Genomic DNA, 20,317 nt, shown 5'->3' with positions numbered 1-20,317 from the left:
TCTTACTAGGACCAGCATGGCCGGGTCAGTGGGGCAACCGTCCACTGACCGACCTGAGGACTGCTGGGGGCGCTGCTCTGTTTACAAGAGGCAGAACACGCACGGAGCTGTGTCCCCCGGGGAAACAGAGCGGGATGGAGTCGAGAAACCCCAGCTCACGGATATTCGTGGCTCTGGATGGGGGAGGCGGGATTCTCAGGTGACCCCGTGGCCTCTGTCCCGCGGGGCTATTCCCACGACTGCATGATGTTAGACGGAGAAAGGGATTTTGCAGAAATAATGAAAGGTCACTAATGAGCTGGTCTTAAACTAGGGAGGTCATCGAGATGGGCCTGACCCCACGAGCCCTGGGCCTGACCCCACGAGCCCTGAACGCCAAAGTGTCCCCTGGCTCGTGGGAGATGTCACACAGACACAAGATTTTACGTAAGGTTGTTGGCTTAGGGACCAGAGGGGCCACACACCAAGGGGTGTGAGCATCCCTACCGTGTTCCCCTGACTTCAAAGAAGGGAAACGCCCCTGTGCGTCCCTAGGAAGGCATCTCACTGAGCAGCCATGACGTAAGGTTACTCTGAAGAGAGGATGTCTCCCGGATGTGAGTTAGGTCAAGTGCTGCCCCAGTCACTGGTCAAGGGTTTTTTTTTTTTAGTTTAATACAGTCCCATTTAATTATTTTTTTATTTATTCATTTTTGGAGAGGAGAGAGAGAGGGCGAGAGAGAGACAGAGAGAGAGAAGGGGGAGGAGCTGGAAGCATCAACTCCCATATGTGCCTTGACCAGGCAAGCCCAGGGTTTCGAACTGGCGACCTCAGCATTTCCAGGTCGACGCTTTATCCACTGCGCCACCACAGGTCAGGCCGGTCAAGGTCTTAAAAAGAAAAACGGAAACTCAAATTGTCCATCGCTTTTGTGAAAGTTGTGAACGTCTGAGAAATGTGACCTGAAGGAGCCCATGGTTGGTTTGCTGGGCTGTCCTTGTCAAATAGCTGAAGGCAGGGTTTGCCTCGTGGGCAACTGGACACGGAGGTCGCTGGCGAGTCCCTTAAAGTACAGGGACCGACCACTGATGACAGGGGCCACCAGGACATTAAAAGAGTCTGAGCTGTATCCTTGCCCAGCGGGAGGTCAGTCCTCTTCTGCAAAGAGGAGAGGAACAGGAACAGCCCCACCCAGCGGGGAGAAGCTGTTGGTCAGTCTGTTTCCAGTGTTGCCCCATTGCAGAGAACGCCTGCCAAATGTCAGAAGGCACGGAATTATAGCAATCCTCCAAGGGACTGATCACCCTCTAAACTCTCCCCTTCTGTCCCAATTCTCAGCGAGGGAGAAGTCTCTCGTCCCCAGGGGGGCGGTCACCAAGAGGCAGCTTCTCCCTCCCACCGCTTGATAACTGAGCCATTTAGGAGTGAGGAGCGTGTAGGAAGGACTGAGAAACGTGGAGGAAGAGACCCAGAAGGATCTCTCAGGACACGTGCACCACGGCTGTGCTCTTGGCAAAACGGATGGATCCCTCCTTCAAAGGAAACGCATGGGGTTTTCTGCGAGAGGTTTCGGACCCACGGGTCAGCCCTGGTCACGTGAGATCGGTCCCAGGACAACGAGGGTCGAGTGAAGGAAAACAGATGCAAACTAGTCCCATGAGGACAGGCGAACACCTGGAGCGCATGTCCCCCACCCGGGAAAGAGATCGCCCGCCAGTGGGCTCTTGTGACAATGGGGACCGAGGCTGCCACAGACCCTCGGGCTCTCCTTTCAGAGGGGAACCCACCGGCCACTCTGCCGGTTCTCAGAGCCCGGGCGCTCGCTTCTGAGGTCTAAGGAAACCCAGAAAGGCAGCCACACACACACACACACACACATACAGCAGAGCCGCGGGGCTCTCTCTGCCGGAGCAAACACACCCGCGCAGGCTGCGAGGGGAGGAACATCAACACGCCGCGCTGCGCTCCGAGCTCCCCCGGGAACCGCGCGCGCATGCGCGCACGAGACCGCTCACCTGCGACTGAGACAGCGCCCCGGACCCCTTGCTCTCCTGGGACAGGAAGAAGCGCACGGACAGGAGCAGCTCCTGGATGCAGCAGCGGAACTCGTCCTCGTGCTGCCCGCCGGTGGCCAGCGAGAACAGCCGCCGCGACTGGACGATGTACTTGAAGATGTACTCCTGCGCCTGCGAACAAAACGCCGGCGGGCCGCGTTACCACGGGCGGCGCGGGCACACGTGGGCGCCGCCGCGGCACAACAGGAGACGGTGGTAGGTTCCTGACTTAAACCACGGAGGGCCCGGGAGACTGTTGAACAGGTCTTACGTGCAGGAGAAGCGTTATTTTTATCTGATGCCTCGTGAGAGAAAACTAGTTGTCGATCATTTAAAAACGCGACGGATGGTGGCCAGGTGGGAGGGGACTTGGGGGGCTGGGTGAAGGGACTGAGAAGTACAAACAGTCACGGGGTGTGAAGAGAAGCTTCGGGAACACAGTCATCAGCCCTGTGACCAGTACACAAGGTGTCAGGCGGCCACTAGACTCAAGGGGGGTCACCCTGTAGAATCTACATGCTGTGCACGTGTGACCACGGCACCGTGCCCCCGGGAAGCCAGGTGATGCTGAATCTCAACTGTAACTGACACTTGAGAAACAAATTAAATACCTAACAATAAAAACTCGATTTAATTTTTTAGAGATAGGAACATAAAATGTTTTAATCCTCAGAGGGATCTTCAATGGAGTTAACAAAGAGAGTCTGTTTTTCGAAAATGACTTCTCTTGGCTAGTGAGTACTCGTGCCACTCAGGATTCCCTCCTTCAATCAAACCAGAATGGTCTGTTTGCAGAGAGTAAACTGCTGGTGCTACACGATGCACACAGGTCTCCTCTATCTACCGGCACGGGGGAGGGTGGAGTCACACAGCAGGACCCGGAGGACCAGGGCTGCTCCTGGGCAGTCCCTTTGGGAAGCTGCAGCCTTTCTGAACGTGTGTGCCAGTGAGGGACGGGCATCTCCACCTGCACCCGAGCACCTGCCGTGGGGAGGTGACGGCGGTATCCTAGGACGGACATCTCCACCTGCACCCGAGCACCTGCCGTGGGGAGGTGACGGCCGTATCCTAGGACGGGCATCTCCACCTGCACCCGAGCACCTGCCGTGGGGAGGTGACGGCCGTATCCTAGGACGGACATCTCCACCTGCACCCGAGCACCTGCCGTGGGGAGGTGACGGCCGTATCCTAGGACGGGCATCTCCACCTGCACCCGAGCACCTGCCGTGGGGAGGTGACGGCCGTATCCTAGGATGGGCATCTCCACCTGCACCCGAGCACCTGCCGTGGGGAGGTGACGGCCGTATCCTAGGAGACCCCGTCAAACCTCGCTCTCCTCACTGGGAGCCCTGCTCAACCACCCCGTTCTCTCTCAACATGTGAGACAGCCGTTCTCCGATGGCTTCCCCGTCAGGGTGGTAAGCAAGAGCCAGGAGGTGCCGCGCTTGACTACCCCTGTGGTCCTCTGTCCTCAGCCCTCCCTCCTGCCCACCCTGGGCGTCCCCACGGGTGCTCGGGAGCCCAGAGGAGTAAGGGTTCAACCCGGAGCGGGTTCCAGTGGGTGAGCCTGGCCGCGCCCCTCTCCTGTTTCACCCGCTGTGGAGCAGCGAGGGGGGCCCTCGGACCCGGGTGCCGGGGGATGCCCTCCCCGTTCCTGCCGTGTGGGGGCGTGGGCACGCTGTGGGCCCGCTGGCCTGCCGTCGTTACCTTCAGCACCTCCTGGATGTGCTCCTGCCGCTCCGCCTCCGTGATCCTGTCCACGTACCACTTGAGCACTTTGATGAGATCCCTACAGCACAGGGAGGGATGAGCGGGGGGTACAGTTTAATCCTCAGCACGGCACCCACAAATCCAGCCCTTACTTTTACCTCAAGGAGGCCCCTCATCCCACCAGCGGTCACATCTTTCCATCACGCTGCTACAGGACAATGCCTTGACAAAGTCTGCATGCTGCCAGCATGACTCCTTTTTTTTCTTTTTCTTTCTTTTGTATTTTTCTGGGGTTTTTTTTATTTTTTTTATTCATTTTAGAGAGGAGAGATAAAGAGAGAGAGAGAGAGACAGAGAGGGAGAGAGAGAGGAAAGAGAGACAGAGAGAGAAGTTGGGGAGGAGCTGGAAGCATCAACTCCCATATGTGCCTTGACCAGGCAAGTCCAGGGGTTCAAACCGGCGACCTCAGCATTTCCAGGTCAACGCTTTATCCACTGCGCCACCACAGGTCAGGCTCTTTTGTATTTTTCTGAAGTGAGAAGCAAGGAGGCAGAGAGGCTCCCACATGCGCCCAAACGGGATCCACCTGGCATGCCCACCAGTGGGTGATGCTCGCCCATCTGGGCCGTTACTCCGCTACAATTGGAGCCATTCTAGCGCCTGAGGCAGAGGCCATGGAGCCATCCTCAGCGCCCGGGCCAACTTTGCTCCAATGGAGCCTTGGCTGCGGGAGGGGAAGAGAGAGACAGAGAGGAAGGAGAGGGGGAGGGGGGGAGAAGCAGATGGGCGCTTCTCCTGTGTGCCCTGACTGGGAATCAAACCCAGGACTTCCACACACCAGGCCGACGCTCTACCGCTGATCCAACCAGCCAGGGCCACAACTCCTTTTTGAAGAGAAACACCCCCCTCCACCCAGGAAGCCCCTCCCCATCTGGACACATTCCCCCTGCCCTGATCCCAAATGGGGAAACGCCAACACCAGAGAACAGGACTCAGGCCAGGAAGGGCCCAGAGGTCTGACTGCCACCATCAACCTTGGACACCTGCTCCTCGGGGTGTCCTCCGGGGGCCAGGGAGACAGCTGGACGGAGCATTCGGGGGGGGGGCACAAGGGGAGGTGGACAGGGTGAGGTGAAGGCAGACCTTCCGCACCTGCGGTCACAGCCGCAGAGACTCATCACGCGGGGTCTCTGATGGTGAGAAGCACGGGGCTGAGGGCCACCCTGGGCCTCCCTCCGCAGGAGAAGTTCCAGAAAAGCCAAATTTTATTTTCTTAAGAAACAAAGATTGAATTACCACCCTCGGCCCTGGCTGGTTGGCTCAGCAGTAGAGCGTCGGCCTGACGTGCGGGGGACCCGGGTTCGATTCCCGGCCAGGGCACATAGGAGAAGCGCCCATTTGCTTCTCCACCCCCCCCCCTTCCTCTCTGTCTCTCTCTTCCCCTCCCGCAGCCAAGGCTCCATTGGAGCAAAGATGGCCCGGGCGCTGGGGATGGCTCCTTGGCCTCTGCCCCAGGCGTTAGAGTGGCTCTGGTCGCGGCAGAGCGACGCCCCAGAGGGGCAGAGCATCGTCCCCTGGTGGGCAGAGCTTCGCCCCCTGGTGGGCAGAGCGTCGCCCCCTGGTGGGCAGAGCGTCGCCCCCTGGTGGGCGTGCCGGGTGGATTCCGGTCGGGCGCATGCGGGAGTCTGTCTGACTGTCTCTCCCCGTTTCCAGCGAAAGAAAGAAAGGAAAGAAAGGAAAGAAAGGGAAAGGGGAAGGGGAAGGGGAAGGGGAAGGGGAGGGAAGAGAAGGGAAGGGAAGGGAAGGGAAGGGAAGGGAAGGGAAGGGAAGGGAAGGGAAGGGAAGGGAAGGGAAGGGAAGGGAAGGGAAGGAGGAAGGAAGAATTACCACCCTCCCCGCAAGCTCTCAATATTACGGTCTTGCGACCTCTAACTCCGGCCAGCTCTTGAAAGGAAGGGAAGAGGGAAGGGGGGGAAGGGAAGGGGGGGAAGGGAGGGGAGGAGGGAGGGGAGGAGGGAGGGAAGGAAGGAAAGGAAGGAAGGAAAGGAAGGAAGGAAAGGAAGGAAGGAAAGGAAGGAAAGGAAGGAAGGAAAGGAAGGAAAGGAAGGAAAGGAAGGAAAGGAAGGAAAGGAAGGAAGGAAGGAATTACCACCCTCCCCGCAAGCTCTCAATATTACAGTCTTGCGACCTCTAACTCCGGCCAGCTCTTTGTTTCTAGGAAACAGAGCGATTTCTAAAACGCTTCTGCTCTCTCGTGGTCGGGAGATCACCTGTAGGTCGGTGCCACGGAGAGCGTGGCCCTGAAGCCAGCGTCAGCGAGCTCCTGACCGCCCCCGGCCCGAGAACCTTCCACAGGCCTCATCTGTCTCATTAGGACCGGTCACCCCTGCTTTCCTGGCCAGCCGAACACGCCAGCAATGCCTCTGCGGCCCCCCAAGCCCCAGTGACCACTGCAGTGGGAAGCAGTGACCCCCTGCGAGGGCCCACATGGGATAAGCCACGTGGCAGAACTGAGCCCACAGTCCAGAGCTGCCACCTCTCGCCTTCTGCAGAAATCACACCTGATGGAGGGTCAGCTCTTGAAAAATGTACACAATTCGTTTAAACACTGGGGGCACCCGCCTTCACGCGGCATGACAGGGCACACGCAAGTTCACGGGAGCAAAGGCTCATCCGATTCCCTGCGAACACTTCTGCGTCTCACAGGCCAGGGAAGCCCTGACTCCACGCCGGTTCCACGCCCCTTCGGGGAGATGCGTGAATGTACCCACAGGGGCTCGAGGTGTGAGCTAAAAACGCGGGCGGAACAGCAAGGTGGGCACTGGCGTGGGGAGGAAGGACACTGGGGGACCCTCCGGCGCTGACTCGAAGCAGAGCCCAGGGCGGGGCAACGGGGGTGCGTGGGACAGAGACACGGGAGCGAGGCTGCCCGGGGCGGGCTCGCCAGGGCACGCCGCCCTCTCTCAGGCTCGACCTTGTTTCCGTGTCTGAGCTGACAGTGACGGACGAGCAGCCCAGACGGCAGCTGGCATCGCAGAGAGAGCCCAGCGACCCCGCAGCTCCCGACCAGGGACCGGGCCTTCGCACACGCAGCACAGAGGACCGAGCCCAGCGCAGCGGGCATTCGGTAAACAGGGACGGACTTCTAAGACGTGACGGCCAAGGCTCTCTTCCTATCGCGCTTCTGTCTTAAGGACATCCAGAACCCTTAAGGACAGTGGGGATTCAACCGGGCTCTGGGAAGCCATGCGGGGGTGGGGGGCAGAAATAACTAGACCAGGGGTCCCCAAACCTTTTACACAGGGGGCCAGTTCACTGTCCCTCAAACCGGTGGGAGGCTGGACTATAAAAACAACTACGAACAAATCCCTATGCACACTGCACATATCTTATTTTAAAGTAAAAGAACAAAATGGGAACAAATACAATATTTAAAATAAAGAACAAGTAAATTTAAATCAACAAACTGACCAGTATTTCAATGGGAACTATGGGCCTCCTTTTGGCTAATGAGATGGTCAATGTGCTCCTCTCACTGACCACCAATGAAAGAGGTGCCTCTTCTGTGCAGTGGGGGCCAGATAAATGGCCTCAGGGGGCCGCATGCGGCCCACGGGCCGTAGTTTGGGGACCCCTGAACTAGACATTTGAGATCAAAGTCTATCGGGTGAAACAGAGACAAGAAGAAAACAGCTTCAGGAAAAGAATTCAGAAAGTTCTTTTTTTTTATCCTTTGGACCAAAATAAAGTCCAGCCATGAGAAAAACAAAAAGGTGTGTGAGGAAGGCGGAGACCGTCTCAGGGGACACTCCGTGGCTGCGCCTGGTGTCTTTGCAACGCTCGCTCCCTTCTGACATTTCCCCAGGAAGCGGGTGCTGCTCAGGAGGGCTCCGAGAAGCTGCCCGTACCCCAGTCCCACGGGAGAGGACCTCACCTGTACGCCAGCGCCCCGGCAAAGTGGCTCTCGATGTACGTGTCCATGACCGGCTTGAAATGATGGAACTTGCTGTCTTGCAGCAGATTTATTATGTGAACCTGCAAAGGGGACGGAGCTCCGTAAAAAACAAAGGCACACCGAGCCGTTCCCGTTCGCTTTAAGCCAAGGGACGCTCACGGCAGGAGGGGGGACGGTGGTTCTGAGAGGGCCTCAGGCCGGTGGAGACTGAGACACACCTTGGTCCAGATGGCAGAAAAGCGAATGTAAGAATCGAACTCACCAAAGAATCGAACACCTTCGACCCATACTTCTGGGAATTCTCATCTAAAATTCCGAATAAGGTGTCCAGTGTGTCTTGCAGAAACTGTGAGACAGAGAAGGAGGAAACAGAGCCGCGTAAGACACCCGCCTGTCCTTGTCCTGCAAACCCGCCTCGCCCCGCGAGCTTCCGGAGGGGACGACGCCCCCCGCCCGCACCTTCACGATCTCCGAGCCGTCGATCTCCTTCAGCTTCGACAGGCAGCCCGTGATCTTGTCCGGGTGGGTCCTCCACTTCAGGAGGTCAAGCATGTCACCTTTCCAAGCAGAAAAGAAAATTAATTGTCCTACAAGCAGAACAGTCTTTTCCACAGTCAAGAATCCGTACAAGCTGAATCCATACACAGGCTGCCTAATCACGTTCCTGGTCACCCAGGCCAGATGCACACCCCCCAGACTGCGGTCAGCTCTCTCCCATGGCGTTTATTGCTGCATTTTTTTTTTTTTTGTATTTTTCTGAAGCTGGAAACGGGGAGAGATAGACAGACTCCCGCATGCGCCCGACCGGGATCCACCTGGCACGCCCACCAAGGGGCAACGCTCTGCCCACCAGGGTGCGATGCTCTGCCCCTCCTGGGCGTCGCTCTGCCGTGACCAGAGCCACTCTAGCGCCTGGGGCAGAGGCCAAGGAGCCATCCCCAGCGCCCGGGCCATCTTTGCTCCAGTGGAGCTTCGGCTGCGGGAGGGGAAGAGAGAGACAGAGAGGAAGGAGAGGGGGAGGGGTGGAGAAGCAGATGGGCGCTTCTCCTGTGTGCCCTGGCCGGGAATCGAACCTGGGACTCCTGCACACCAGGCCGACGCTCTACCGCTGAGCCAACCTGCCAGGGTATTGCTGCATTTTGATTCTCTCTCCCGTCCCAACGCTCCGGACCTCAAACGCCCAGGCCGCTCCGGTTCTCAGGGGCGCGGTCGCCTCGTCCAGCTAGCCTGGCCTGAAACCACGGCGCTGAGCCAGCAGCCTTCCTTGCGAGCTCCCCGGCCACCCTGGCATGTATGCCATGATCCCAGCTGCCCGTCTGTGCCCCCGCCGGATGGGACATCACACATGCCAGGCCCAGCCCCGCTGCGGCCTCAGCACCCGGAGGGGGGCCACACGGCAGGCAGCGCGCTGGTGAGTAGTTGCTGAGTCGCCTTCTACCTCCTCCCAGTAAAACAGGGGTTTCTTGAGTGTTGGGGACCCGGTTCCTTCCTGGTTGTGGCCCCAGCTCCTGTCCCCTTGCTCTGACCCTCTGATGGAGGACACGGCAGGGTGTCCAGGGCGCTTCTCAACGTGGGGGGAGGAGACTGCGCGGAGGAAGAAGGCTTCTGCCGGCCCCCCCAAGTGACATCACCAGAGGCCACCGTGGGAAGCCAGGCAGAGGACCGTCCCCAGCAGAGCTGGGAAACGATGACAGTGGTCCGGCCAATCAGATCAGCGTGGGGCTGGCTGTCCATCTTTCCTGCAAGAGGTCCCATGCTCTTGTGACGGAGCCAAAGGAGGAAGTGGGGGGGGGGGGGTCTGCCTGGACATAACCCCATTCGCAAGCCCTCAGACCTAGGTCAAAACTGTCATCTCTCAGGTCCCCGGTGTGGCCATTTGAAGAGACATTTATTGCAAAATAGGAGCTATGCATACCTACTACTGAAAATGTGAATTTCACACATTCCAATCAATATGCCCTTAAGTGTGCACCGTGTGTGCCTAACCGGCTAAGAGCTGTCAAGGAGGAAGGCGACCTGATCCCTACTCTCTTTGTTTTTTTTTTAATCACACTCCTCTCAGGAAACGGCTGAATGAAGCACCGGTCACCACTGGGGGAGAGGGGAGGAGGTGGGGAAGTCAGGAACACTTGTTAGACTACATTTAAGCGTGGCTTGTATTTTTTTCTTAGCTTTTTTTTTTTCTTTAAAAAAAAGTTGTGTTTTGTAGCCCAAGGGAGCAAACAAAGAAGTAAAATAATTTCTTTCCTGGTCCCTCCTCTTAAGAAGCTTCACACCTTGACCCGACCCGCCAATCACAAAGGTCTGGCGCCTGCCCTGGCTGGGGGTGCGGCCGGTGAACGGTGCTGAGACACAGAGCGTGCAGACACACACACACACACACACACACACACACACACACACACACACACACACACACACGCTGCAGGGGCCGGAGATGCCAGTGTGCTCTGGGGAGACTGTCCCCGGGGACCCGCTCACTTACTAAATGCCCTGCTGGCACCAAGGTGGCATTTGCATATTTTCCAAGTGGAGAAAAATGAACACAAAGCAATTTAATTCCAGCTTGGCCCAGGAGATACGCCTCAGGCATGCAAATCTCGCGGAGACCAAGGGACGTCCTCCCTCCCTCCCTGCCTCCCTCCCTCCCTCCCTCCCTGCCTCCCTGCCTCCCTTCTCCGTGAAACACACGCTCATCTCCTCGCCCGTTCTGAGCCGTCTTCCATGGACGAGGCTCATCCAAGCCAAACGGGAAAGCGCTTCCAAGGTCTCCAGAACCGAGGCGAGCGTCGTCCTCCGCGTGGTGAGACGTTCGAGATAATGACCCCGCCAACAGTTTTTACACCCACATCGACCTAAACATCTTCTCTGCTTTTCACAAAGTAGCCGCTTCTCATTTTCGGGGGTTTGGTTCCCTCTGCCGTGTGTTCACCGTTCTGTCTAAACCCGAGAACTAGAACAAATTAAGGATGCCGGACTAGATGTTTCAGGGGCAGGCAATCTGTTTTGGGACTGATTTGTGTGGCTGGCAGAGTAATGCCCCCCCCCGCCAAGGCACCCAGGCCCTAATCCCTGGAACCCGTGAATACGTTTACCTTCCGTGGCTAGAAAGATTTTACGGCTGTGACTCAATCTGAGATCTTAAACGAGGGGATTGTGCTGGATTAGCCAAGTGTCCGAGTGAAATTACAAGGGTCCTTAAAAGATGGACGCTGGTCAGAGTCAGGGAGAGGTGAAGACACTACACTAATGGGTTGGACGGTGGAGGAAGGGGCCAAGAGCAGAGGAGTGCAGGTGGGCCCCAAAATGTAGAAAAGGAGAGCGAAATATCCTTCCCCTTGAACTTCCAGAAGTAGCAAAGCCCTACACCTGACCCCCAGATGACAGCCCAGGAATACTGACGTCTGACTACAATCGTAAGGTAATAACTGTTTGCTCTCTGAAAGCAGTGAGTTTATAGTTATTGCTATAACAGCAAGAGAGAATGAATAAATCTAAAAATATTCCCCTGGAGACAGTCAGTGACAGACAGAACTGTGTCTCCAGGTCCCATCACCGATCAACACCTCACCCACAGGGGATGCCTGCAAGTTCTGTCTAAGGGAGTCAGCAACAGGCTGACTCTATGATCCTCACAACCTCCCTGGCGGTAGACTGGGCCCCCCCGAAAAATCTACTTGAGGTTTAGTACCAGTGCTTCATAATCCTTACAGAGTTATGCCTACGCAGACCTTATTTAAGTAAAATCATTAACCACTGACTACGGATAAAGGCTGGTATAACTGGGCAGCTCTTAACTCGGTGATAACCATCTTCAACCACAGTTCTCAAAAATAAATCATGCCATTGATTTTTAAAAAGATGTCTCCAAAAATACTGTGGAAGGGGAGAAACCAAAACTAATACAGACAGTGACAGAATCGTGTGCCGAGGTCCTAGCTCTATCGACCGAGAACAGCGTGAGCACCGGAGAGGCATCTTAGAAGCGCTCAATGTCGATGTGCGACATTTTCCCCGATGCCCACGAGAAGAAAGACGTTTCCTACTGCAAACGCTGTTGGTTCTATGCCTCGGAAGGAAAACGAGTAGCACTGACGACTGTTTAGCTAAGCACAGGACACAGGAGCATTTTACGAGACACGCTCCATTCTACGGAGTGGCTCCCCACGACATAATGTGTCCGGCTTATTACACGGCACGCGGAAGCTTTATGTGGGAATCACGACAAACCCAAACATGTGTAATTCACTTCCTGCATCGCAGGCACTGTTCCCGGGACCATCTGCCCAGAACGGGATCTTGTTTTATTAAATCATAACGTGCCAGGCCCTGGCCGGTTGGCTCAGTGGTAGAACGTCAGCCTGGTGTGCAGGAGTCCCGGGTTCGATTCCCGGCCCGGGCACACAGGAGAAGCGCCCATCTGCTTCTCCACACCTCCCCCTCTCCTTCCTCTCTGTCTCTCTCTTCCCCTCCCGCAGCCAAGGCTCCAATGGAGCAAAGTTGGCCCGGGCGCTGAGGATGGCCCCATGGCCTCTGCCCCAGGCACTAAAATAGCTCTGGTTGCAACAGAGCAACGCCCCAGATGGGAAGAACATCGCCCCCTGGTGGGCATGCCGGGTGGATCCCGGTCGGGCGCATGCGGGAGTCTGTCTGACTGCCTCCCCGCTTCCAACTTCAGAAAAATACAAAAAAAGAAAAAAATCATAACGTGCCAAACAATCACTGACATAAAAAAAGGACCGCTAGGCTAGTAAAGTGATCTCCATCTAATTAAACAAAAAGAGCCTTTATTCTAAAGCCTGCCCGTAGCACTGTGTACAGAGCTATAAAACCACAGAGAGGAAGGCGGTGGTATTCTTGGCCTTTCGTTTTATTCTTATCTATTCTTTGTTTTTATTATTTTATTTTTTTTAAACAGCTGGGTTTTGAGAGTTGAAGAGTTGTATTGTTTAGGGGCCAATACCGGGAGAATTATGAAGTCTTTCAATGAGATGCATTTAATAGATGCCTGCCTGGGTCACGACTGTTCCCACTTTATTGGAAATCACACCACGAGAAACCAACCGTTTCTCCACGGCAAGGTGCTGAGCTGCACCGACTATGCCAACCCCGGTCCACGCGCCCCGTATGGCGAAGTCTTTCTTTCGAATGGAAGAGCGTATTACACATTACCGTTCTGGGTGAGTTTTGTGGAACAGAGAAAAGATGTGATCCAGAAAGACTCCTTTGTGGTCTTCGGGGCTTGGTTCGTATTCCCGAGGAGAATGCCCTTGGAGAAGGGGAGCTTGAGGTAGCGGGTCGTGTCCTGAAGATTGGTGTTTTCTTCACACTGTGAGTTAAAGAACAAATACAAATAAAAAGAGGGGCGAGGGGGGAAAGACCTCATGAGAATTAGCAAAGCCTCATTTCCATTTCTAGTGTTTATGAGCTGGGAAACCTGCCAAACAGAATCCCACATAGATTTTGCCTTTTTTTAAGTAAAATGCAACAAAAGTAGATATAAAAGGAACTGAGTTTGGATTTTGGACCGGGATTGATGGGTTGTGAGTCCCAGCTCTGTGAGTTCCCACACGAGTGACTGTATCAAGCTACGTAACCACGTGGGGCTTCCACGTCTGTCCCTGAAGCCTCGCTGAGTTGTCCTAAGAGTCAGAACCCACGGAGACGTGACAGCTGTGCCCGGTACCTCAGACGTGCTAAAGAAACTCCTAGAATTTGGGGGAGGGGGAGGCTTAAAGTCTTTCAACATCTCATCTGATGCAGCTTTCCAACAGCTCTTTCCTTTGCAAACAGGCAGCAGAAGGAAACAGCAGTTCAGGGCGATCTAACAGTCTCACTCTGGGAGGGGAATGTCTCCCTCCCAGAAAATGCTAGCTAACAAATGCAGAAGAAGGAAATCACAGAGTTAAAAAGTTTGGTTTTGCATCCCAAACATCATTCTTTCCTCAGCCAGCGATCGTCCTTTCGTGCTAAAATCGGCAGGAAAAGGCGTGACAGGATAGTTCCTTTCTATTGGCAAGGGGGCAGGGGTGTGGCACATCAGGGACCGGGTTGTCATCACACCAGTGCACAGGGGTGCAAAGAGCAACGTCACCATCTACTGCGCGTTCTTACTGAAGGTGCTGACCTGGACCCAGTGCACCTCCAGAGGCAGCGTGCACCCCCCAGGAAATACCGGGGGGCGGAGACACAGGCAGAACACCACCCAGGGGAGAAACCGGACACACACCCGGAAGGGGCACTTCCCACAGGAGCCCTGGCTGTGTCTCCTCCCAACGCACCTCCAGAGGCAGCGTGCACCCCCCAGGAAATACCGGGGGCGGAGACACAGGCAGAACACCACCCAGGGGAGCAGTCGGACACACACCCAGAAGGGGCACTTCCCGCAGGACCCCTGGCTGTGTCTCCTCAGGGCAAATGCGGGGATCCAAGAGACTCCTCTAGATGAAACAACGCTTACGAGACCGCCAGACGCAACTGAGGGTCCCAGATTTAACCAAATCTGCAAAGAGGGTTTTTTTGTTCTTTGGGTTTTTGTTTTTTTTTTAGATTTATACATTAAGTTCTAGAGAAGATAAAAATTCAATGACTGGGGCCCTGGCCAATTGGGTCAGTGGTAGAGCATCGGCCTGGCATGTGGAAGTCCCAGGTTCGATTCCCGGCCAGGGCACACAGGAGAAGCGCTCATGTGCTTCTCCTCCCTTCCCCCTCTCCTTTCTCTCTGTCTCTCTCTTCCCCTCCCGCAACCAAGGCTCCATTGGAATAAAGTTGGCCCGGGTGCTGAGGACGGCTCCATGGCTTCCACCTCAGGCGCTAGAATGGATCCAGTTGTAATGGAGCAACACCCCAGATGGGCAGAGCATCACCCCCTGGTGGGCATGCTAGGTGGATCCTGGTCGGGCGCATGTGGGAGTCTGTCTGCCTCCCCGCTTCTCACTTCAGGAAAATACATTTTAAAAAAATCAATTACTGGGAAAGAGTAGATTAAAAATATATAAATAAGATAAAGCAACCAAGATGCCTCTCGGTAGATGAACGGATCAATGGCGGCACATGCAGACAGCGGGTGTCGCTCAGTGTCACACCTCCATGTGTGCGCAAGGCGCGAAAACACACAGAAGATCAGATGCACGTGACCAGGAGAAAGAAGCCAGTCTGAAAAGGCTTCCTGCGGTCTGATCCCAACTCGATGACATTCCGGGAGAGGCGAACTTTTATGGCGACAGCAAAGAGATCAGGGGCTGCCGGTGGGGGCTGGTGAGCACACAGGGGCTGGTGAGCACAGAGGGGCCCTGTGACAGTGTAACGGACATGTGCCATTGTGCCTCTGTTCAGACCCGCAGGACGGACAACGCCAGGGTGGACCCCACGGTAAGCTACGGGCTTCGGCGACGATGACGCGTCCGTGTGGGCTCATCCTTGGTAAAGCACGCGCCATTCTGCCATTCTGGGGGATAAGGTCAGTAGCCAGGGAGGCTGTCCTGTGTGGGAGTGGGGGATGAACGGGAAATCTCCATCCCTTCCTTTCGTTTATACTGTAACCCCCAAACTGCTCTAAAATACGTATATTGTCTAATAGCAATTGGGTGAAAAAAAATGATCCAAACAGCAAAACATCTAGAAAGATGTGCGCCGAAGGGTTAACGGCCACCACACCCTGGACGAGGAGAGTAGGAGGCTGTTTTCATTTGAATCCGAATGCTCTGTGTACTGGTGTTGTAACGAGAAAAGCGGTTTTAAATGAAGACTTCAAGAAAGAAAAAAAAAAAAAAGTACGTTGAACGGATACAGAGCTGGTCGGATAACTTAGATGATCTTGTGCATAAAATGTTAGGACGTGTTATGAACTTCATTCCCTTGTCTGTGTTCAGGTGTGTTCAAGAGTGGGGTCCGGAGAACGGGCAGGAAGCGCCTGGTATTCCCGTGCGCCCTGTGGGATCCGCAAAACGTCCACTGTTTAATTTTAAGTAATGAGTCCTCACGAAAGTGCTAACAAACGGAGAGGAAAAGAACTGCACTGTCACAAGCTGTCCCTGCTGTCACACTGCCCAGTGACATTGTCACAAGCTGTCCCCGCTGTCACACTGCCCAGTGACAGGAGAGTCCCCATAAACACAAGGAACGGCCCCCTAATTCTCCCCGATCGTTACCACGCCAGACGCTCTCGGGCACTACCGAGTGGTATTTCACGTAGAAGGGAGAGTGTGTGCCCCACACAGCTATGAGTACAGGATATTCACCAAGTGAACACTTCACATGCTTTCTTCAGGAAAAAAATGCTTAGGCCAGGAAATGTCCTGAGACCTTGTACCTGTCCCCTCCTTGCCCCTTGCTCCTGGTTTCAGGGTTTGGGACACAGTCACAGCCCAAGACAGAGCAGCCCTCATCGACCCTACGTCCTGCCTGGTCTGGTCTGCGGGGTGAAGAACACGCGCTGGCCCACCCCCCCGCAGCCTGACTCGGGCCCCCTGCGTCTAAGCACCACTTCCTGCGAGACCGGAGTCCCGTGCCGCCCAGTCCGGACGCGCTGTCCGGGTATTTCCAGGCTGCCTCCCGGGGGCTGGAGCCGACCCTAGTCCACCACGTCCCACCTGTTCCCAGAAATTCTGCCCCTCCCTACGGATTTGTCTCTTATCCCCCGTCCCCGGGGGTCCGGAGCACGTGGCAGCCTCTCCGGTCCCTGCTTGATGTGGTCACAGAGCTCTGCCCGCAGCCGCGAACGGGCCCCATCAGTGACCGCAGAGACAACGGCTGTGTCATGTCCCAGCCTGGGTGGCACGGGGGGACCTCGGGGGACAGGCCCTCAGCATCCGAGTCTGTTTGAAGGGTGACACCTTGAGAGCTTCTGACAGCTGAACTCCATCACCCTTCACTCACGTGCCAAATACAGTAATTAATATAAACCTTACTCTGGATACTAAAGTGATTTTAAGACTTTCCACCAAGAATAGACGTGTGTGTGTGTGTGTGTGTGTGTGTGTGTGTGTGTGTGTGTGTGTATTGGTGGGAGGGGGGAGAGGGAGAGAATTCTACCCAATATAAACATTACTCTGGATACAAAAGTGACTTTAAGACTTTCCACCAAGAATAGACTAGTGTGTGTGTGTGTGTGTGTGTGTGTGTTTGTATTGGTGGGAGGGGGGAGAGGGAGAGAATTCTACCCAACAGTTCACTAAAGCACAAATCACTTGGTCTCTATGAACCCTTTGATACAATATTGACCAGGTTTCAAAACTGATATTTTGTTGCGCAGGTGTCAAAGGAGAGGCGGTCAAGGCACAGGGTTCGAGCTGGAGGCTTGCTCTGCGTCTGAGGAGCTCAGAGGCCTCTGGAGACCCACAGAGCATCTCAGGACACCGCCCACTCGTTGCTGAGGCTTCCGGTGTGCTCCCCTGAACCCATCGGGGAATCCGGGGCCTTCAAAGCAATCCAAGCCACCACCCCTCCCGAGAGCGTGCTCGATGCCAGGTACTGCTGAGCCCCCTGCGTGTGTCCTCTTCTTCTTCTACAAGCCCAGCCGGCTCGGACCCTCCCCCGAGCAGCTCGTGTCATTGGCTCAACGTCACGACGTGAGAGTCCAAGCCAGGGTTTGAACCCAAGTTCACAACTCCTTTCCCACCGTGGTGGTAACCAAGGTTTGAGTTTCGCTCTAACAAATGTAAAACGTACTGATTTACGGACGACGTACGGAACGGTGGGTATGGCTAAGAACGACCAAAACCAGTTCACTGGTCAAAGTTCTGTCTTGTGGGAGGCACCGTGGGGGGAGAGCTTCGGGGCGTCTGCAGAGCTGACAACAGTGTCAGGTGTAATAAGTCCCGTCCCAGCGAGATTGCCAGGCTGTGTCCTGAAACCACCTGAGGAGAAACGGGGTCACATCACCCGCGTGCAGCTCGGAGAGGATGCCGGGCGCAGGAGCTCGGGAACACGGCAGGTGCGTCCGAGAGCACCTGTCCCTTCATTGGGCGAGAGAGAGAGAATTCGGAGAGCAGAAACGGGGCTCCAGACGGCCGTGCAGGTATGTCCGCAAGGGTTTAAGCCAAAAGCGTCTCCAGACTTTTAGAGGAAACGCACGGCGAACCAAGCCACAGACTTTTAAAGAACTGAGAACCGGTGGGTGTGTGTAGTGACAGAGGGGTTCGTCGACCCAGTAAAACCCAGGTGGCACACCCCTCAGCTAGGCGGGCGGCTCCACGTGGACCCCTTGCCTTCCGGAGAACACTTGGTTTTCACGTAGGGACGTAGGGACAGTTTTCTTACACCCCCCCCCATCAAATCCTGTGCAGGCACAGAACAGGCAATACGGACATGGGGTTCGTCGCCCCAGTAAAACCCAGGTACACCCCTCAGCTAGGCGGGCGGCTCCACGTGGACCCCTTGCATTCCAGAGAACACTTGGTTTTCACGTAGGGACGTAGGGACAGTTTTCTTACCCCCCCTCCATCAAATCCAGTGCAGGCACAGAACAGACAATACGGACATGTGAGAATGACAGGGCACGGCCCTCTCCCTGCCCTTGTCCCAGAGACACAGAGCGTCCCCGGGGTTCTGGCAGACGGACGGTCGCAGACACAGGAGGGAACACTGCACGAGCCGCTCGTTCTGGGGAACACAGGGCAACAAGACCTCCGCCTCCTCCAGCGCCGCACCGTGGGGGCTGAACAAACGGCAGGGTCACGGGGAAGGACGGCTCTCTGCGAGACCCGCGTCAGACAGGACGGACGCCCGGACTCCGACAGAAGGACGGACACGCAGCCCCGGGGGAGCGGGCACGGCCTCTGTGCTCTTTACAACCCGACAGCTTGGCCCCCGGTCCGTTTCTTTGCTCAGAACAACAGCCGTTTGGCCCAGCAGTGAATGACGCCTCGTGATTCTTGACCGCCGTCTTAGACACGCAACAGAGAACCGGGGTGGTCGGTCCTAAACGGCGCCCCGGAAATGAAGCATCTGTAATAACACCAGCTCGGCGATGCAGAGACAAAACACCTACAGCTTATTCACAAACAAACTGCCTTTCCGTTTATAAATTAATAGCCGATACATCAACTAGAGGGGTCTGTCATCTGCAGGGAGCAGAGAATTAAATTAAAAAAAAAAGTACCATCAGTTTAGATAATCCAATTGGAACTGTCTGTTACCAGTTCATCAAAACCAGACAGAAACTGTTGGAGCAGCAAAGCCCCCTCTTGTAGGGACTCTCCCTACAACGGGGCCGTCTGTAAGGTCGCCATAGAACATCTATCAAGCCGCTCCTGTTTGCCGGTCCTGCAATGCGGCCTTCGGAACCGAACGGAAGGGAAGGAGGAAATAAAACCCAGTGCCTGTCCTCAGGGGCGTTCCCCGCCTGACACCGCCCTCCCCGGTTAGCACGGATTAATTACCAAGCCATGATCGGGAGTCAAGGACCCCAGCTCTGCCAAGGAGGGGGCGGGGGGCCCCATGGAAAGAGGCTCCGTCCTAACGAACCAGAGGCTCGCCGAGCGGGCAGGCAGAACAAGGCACAGGTGTGGAAGCCGCCACACATATACAGGTACTGGGGGGCGGGGGGGGGGGGCGGCACCCACATCACGGGCGAGGGACACGTGGCCAGTGAACGCGATGGGTTTCATCGGCTTGGCCCCCAGGAGAGAAAACGACGGGAGTGGGCAAACGCCTGGAACCCACGGCAGTTCTGAGCGAGCGGTTACCTCACCCAGGTTCGCTCAGTGTCCGCAAACGGGCTGCACTTCTGTAAGATGCTGACAGAAGGAGACGCCGGGTGAGGAAGGGCGTATGGGAACCGGCTGTGCTATTTCTGGTGACGCGTCTGGAAGTCTAAAGTACCTTGAAAAACAAGCACAGGAGTGTTCAGAACACTCTACGCAGGTGCGTGGGGCTGGAGCACGGGGTTTCCACACAACAAGGCCTCGGGACGGCCCCTAGATCTCTTAACTAGGAACATCCTGAGGTGGTCCTGCTGCCCGCTGCTGGCATTCCCTACCTTAAAGTGCCACCAAGGGGGTGGGACGGACCTGTCACCCGTGGGACGGACCCGTCCCCCAAAGGACGGCTTAGACACGGAGGGCGAGGTGAGGAGCCGAGACGAAGGGCAGGCGCCCTTCTCCGCAGGAGCGGACCGAGGCAGGGTGGGAGCTGTGGGCCAGAAACGCAGATGTCCTCGGCGGGGAGGTGGCAAGTTAGCCCACGGACGTGGGCGAGACGGCTGTCGAGTGTCGGAGACGTAGACGATGTCCAAGGAGGACGTCCACGAGAAAGAGAGCCCTCCCGGGAGAGTAAGGGTGGGACTCAGCAGAACCCTGTCAGACAGGCCGAGGGACGAGAGTTCCCAGAAGAAGGGTGAGCAACAGGGTCATGCACCACAGGGACGTCCCGTCAGGGGAGGCTGTGAAAGCGTGCGGGGCGCTGGCCCCCGGGTGGCGTGGAGTCCTGTGAGGGAGGAAGCCCATTGGAGCGGTGGGGACAGCAGCAGGCCAAGGACACACAGGACATAAAGAAGAGACAGTGCATGTAGGCTGGTTTTTTTTTTTTGTTTTTTTTTTACAGAGGCAGAGATAGATAGACAGGGACAGACAGACAGGAACGGAGAGAGATGAGAAGCATCAATCATTCGTTTTTCC

General features: G+C 55.9%; 1 protein-coding gene across 4 annotated transcripts in view; it reads right to left on the bottom strand.

The window, feature by feature from the left end:
• Positions 1–20,317, bottom strand: part of DOCK4 (dedicator of cytokinesis 4) — a 353,243-nt gene that overhangs the window by 102,893 nt on the left and 230,033 nt on the right. For all 4 annotated transcript variants that reach the window (XM_066354464.1, XM_066354467.1, XM_066354466.1 and 1 more), the window contains exons 17-22: positions 12,873–13,029; positions 8,160–8,257; positions 7,963–8,046; positions 7,680–7,780; positions 3,742–3,823; positions 1,996–2,166 (exon numbers count right to left, since the gene is read on the bottom strand). In XM_066354464.1, the coding sequence (XP_066210561.1) occupies positions 1,996–2,166; positions 3,742–3,823; positions 7,680–7,780; positions 7,963–8,046; positions 8,160–8,257; positions 12,873–13,029 (693 nt within the window). The remainder of the gene's footprint in view (positions 1–1,995; positions 2,167–3,741; positions 3,824–7,679; positions 7,781–7,962; positions 8,047–8,159; positions 8,258–12,872; positions 13,030–20,317) is intronic.

Source organism: Saccopteryx leptura, chromosome 12 (genome assembly GCF_036850995.1).
Source record: "Saccopteryx leptura isolate mSacLep1 chromosome 12, mSacLep1_pri_phased_curated, whole genome shotgun sequence".
Taxonomy (NCBI): Eukaryota; Metazoa; Chordata; class Mammalia; order Chiroptera; family Emballonuridae; genus Saccopteryx; species Saccopteryx leptura.
This window is presented reverse-complemented; position numbering and strand designations above follow the sequence as displayed.